The sequence below is a fragment of the Nannobrachium achirus genome (assembly GCF_963921795.1).
Source record: "Nannobrachium achirus genome assembly, chromosome: 5".
Taxonomy (NCBI): Eukaryota; Metazoa; Chordata; class Actinopteri; order Myctophiformes; family Myctophidae; genus Nannobrachium; species Nannobrachium achirus.
This window is the reverse complement of record NC_137814.1, coordinates 14822594-14826365: the sequence shown is the minus strand read 5'-3', so window position 1 is coordinate 14826365 and position 3772 is coordinate 14822594. Positions and strand designations below refer to the sequence as shown.

General features: G+C 48.8%; 1 protein-coding gene across 1 annotated transcript in view; it reads left to right on the top strand.

Moving 5' to 3' along the window:
* Positions 1 to 956: 956 nt before the first annotated feature.
* Positions 957 to 3772, top strand: part of LOC308284844 (uncharacterized protein) — a gene marked incomplete at both ends in the record, with an annotated part of 99003 nt that continues 96187 nt past the window's right edge. Inside the window, one exon of the mRNA XM_080725571.1 lies at positions 957 to 1149. Coding sequence (XP_080581697.1) covers positions 957 to 1149 — 193 coding nt within the window. The remainder of the gene's footprint in view (positions 1150 to 3772) is intronic.

Below are 3772 nucleotides of genomic sequence, written 5' to 3'. Positions count from 1 at the left end.
GAGTAGGTGCGAAGGGGTCATAGAGAAGTGTGTGTTTTTATTTTTTTATTGTTGTTTCGTAGATTGTTTTTTTTGTTTTAAATTGGGACTCTCTCAGAAAGACACCAAAAACACCAAAAACATTTCCGTTTCTCCGGACAACATCAACGCTGATTGGCTGTCAGGACACGATGGGTGGAGAGGGGGTGAAGCGAAGGTCGCTTCAGTTGGATTTTTCCAAGCGGGGTGAAGATACGAGGCGGCCGTTCTCGCCGTCCCTTTCGGATCGTTTCGCGCTGCACCCGGTCGCGCCGTCGTCTCGTCTTTGCATTCACTTTGTATGTGATCGCGCCGCTCAAACCATCCAGGTTTGGTCCCAGCTTAATGAAGCAATAAGCCACAAGAGGCGAGTGGTTACCAGGTATTTTACACCGGCTGAGGGGCGTAGGGAGACACGAGGCGCAGCCGAGTGTCTCCAACCCTCTCAGCCGGTGTACAGGTAACCACAAGCCTTGCATGGCTTATTGCTTTTCTAAAACGGTTACAATATGGCAACATGAAAAATCATGTACCAATTAAAACTGTTCTATATCACTAATACACTATAAGGTCTGCTCTGCAAGAAAGTAGTCCCCAGCTACAAGAAAGTAGTTCCCGGCCAGGCTGCAGAAACAACATAGGTGCAGATAATTGGTGCACTGTGGAACACTGTGGAAAGAAATAACGCACCTGGGTTTGATATAAACTGATTTAAGGTGTGGGTTATAGTCTCATATACCACAGCAACCAGCCAATCAGAATCAAGGAATGGAACTAGCCATTTTAGAATAAGGCTTCTCTTTGCTTGCCCCTTTTCACAACTTTAGATTTGAGTAATAATCAAACTCTCCCTGTCTCTGTCTGTCTGTCTCTCTCTCTGTGTGTCTGTCTGTCTCTATCTCTCCCCCTCTCCGTCTGGCTGACGTTCACACAGGACCATGGACCTGAGCCTGCGTGATGCTCTCGACGGGGTTGGTGGAGGTGGGGGGCCCGGGGGGTCCCCCGGCGAGAGTCTGCTCAAGAGAGACTTCATGGCCACGCTGGAGAAGGAAAGCTACGACGACAAGGTGGGAGAGACCGTGGCCAAGAGCGACTATCGACCTCTGCTGGACGGGAAGGACCCCAAGACTGGTAAGACACACAGGCGGGGCATGGAGCTAGAGGTCGTCGTTGTCGGGTGGAACCCATGTATGTCCGAAACCTTCCTTTTTTGTTATTTTATAATAACGAATTCAAATTGTGAAAATAGACGATCTACAAGCACACAACGCCTCGCATCGCGAGGCGTTGTGTGCTTGTAGATCTGCTGTTTTCACTACTTTTGTGCGACACTTTTGTATGATGAAGTAGGGCTGTAATTTACGAAAAAACATACACATTTGAAACTTGGAGATACGAGGTTTCTGCCTGACAGTGACGAGATAGAGATAGAGGGGGAGAGACATTGCACCAGTGTCTGTAGGCAAGGACAAAACAAGAGCCAATTATCTTATACAGTATACTGTAAGCCACACAGATGAGATCTCATCATCCGTTGTGTTCTGCGAGGATAAAAACAACCTGAGTCACTCTAATGAAACCAATTCGCCATGGCCTCGGGCTGCAAGCATGCTAGCGTTGTTATTCATTCATCCCACTGCATGAATTTCGGGGGGAAGCTTTGTAACATAACATTTTTATTAAAGATATCTACAGTAAGTACAATTCTCCTGAGTTCTTCCATAACAACTTTGCCTTTAAGCGATCTGTTCTATTTGTTTATGTTGCTAATTTCCTTCACCGTTCGGCGTGGGATCGGGAACCGGCTCCAACGCTGAGACAAATCTTTCCCCCGATTCCATGGCATCCAATCGTTAAAATCCTAAAGGATCCCAACCCTAGTCACTGTGTCTGTATAAAGGACTTTTGTTGCTGCTTGATAGCAGCTTTGACAGACTTGCCTCTGAGTCTCTGTAATGGAGTATAATATTATGTGCAGTATTGTTGCGACCGTAGGTCGCATTTACTATCAAAAGCTCCACCGGCTGTCCGTGCGTCAGTGAGTCCGTCACACTTTTGCCCTGCTCATATCTCCACAACCGTTGCCCCGATCCATGCCAGATTTTGCACACACACTCCTTGACTGCCAAACTACAACCTCCAAGGACCCCCGGAGCCCCAGGGACCCCCAGGTCCCTGGGGGACCCCCAGATGTAAAAAATGACCAAATGTGCTCACACGTCACACGTCACACTTTTTCCCTGCTTATATCTCCGCACCCGTTGACCCGATCCATGCCAGATTTTACACACACACTCCTTGCCTGCCAAACTGCAACCTCCAAGGACCCCCGGAGCCCCAGGGACCCCCCCCCCCCAGATGTAAAAAATGACCAAATGTGCAAAAATGACCAAATGACCACCCCAACGGGGCTGCTCACGGGGAATTCCCGGGGACCACCGACTCCTGGTGCTCCAGAACGGATGCAAAAGTGGTGGCGCCCCCAGTGGAGGACCCCCTGCCACTGCAGCGCACATACAATGCCGTAACTTGGGCTAGGAGCGACCGGGAGAGCCGGGGCCGGTACCTGTTCGTCCGCCTCGGCGGCGCGGAGACCCCACCCCTCATTTCTCACATGGCCCTCTTCTAGCGCCACCATGAGGCCGATTCTTGCAAAACACATTTTTGGACACTGCTCCTACAATTTTGCCCCTAAAATCACTCAAATCGGTACACAGTATGTCTACACTCATGTCATCAACATGGATCTGTCCCATATAGCGCCACCTTCAGGCCGATTTTTGAAAGCACATTTTTGGACACTGCTCCTCCAATTTTTCCCCTATTATCACGAAACTCGCTACACAGTATGTCTACACTCATGTCATCAACATGGATCCCTCCACATTTTTTGGGGACACTGCTCCCTACTCTTTGTGTATACATGTGACCTACGGTCGCTTATCTCCCGATTAGGGAGTCTTACTGGTATAGATACTAGAAGTTTGCGGCCCTTTCGGACAAGAATTTTTTAGGCATCGTAGGCAATCAGGAGGGAATAAATATGGGAAATGGGACAGATCCATGTTGATGACATGACTTTAGAGATACTGTGTACCGCTGTGTGTGATTTTAGGGCAAAATCTGTAGGAGCAGTGTCCAAAAAATGTGTTTAGCAAAAATCGGCCTGATGGTGGCGCTAGAAGAGGGCCATGTGATAGGGCCAATGGTGGCAGAGATATGACTAGGGCAAAAGTGTGACGTGACGTGACGTGACTTGGCGTGAATGACTGACAGACAGACAGACAGCTGGTGGAGCTTTTCATAGTAACTGCGACCTGACGGTCACAATAAAAATCTCCTTATACACCATAATTTCCTCAATTGATTAGTGACTCATTCAGGACCTGTTCTCTTCTCTCTATGAATCTGTAACCTGGCGACCGCTTCTGCCAACCTGCCAGCTTGTCTCCTTATCTGGCAACTCCTCAGCTGTGTGTGGGCGTGCGTGCATGTGTGCGTGCTTGGATACAGTATGATTAATCAGACATCCTAGACAACCCTACTCAGATATACTGTACATCAGCTTTCAGTGTCTCTCTGTCTCTCTCTCTCTCTCTCTCTCTCTCTCTGTCTCGCCCTGTCTTCCCTGATACTGTGATGCTGTGTCAGCCTGGAGACAACAGTGCTGTATTAGCAACGTTCCCATCATCAACGCGCACACGCGTGCGTATAGGCACGCGCACACACACACACTCAGACACGCTAATGCAAT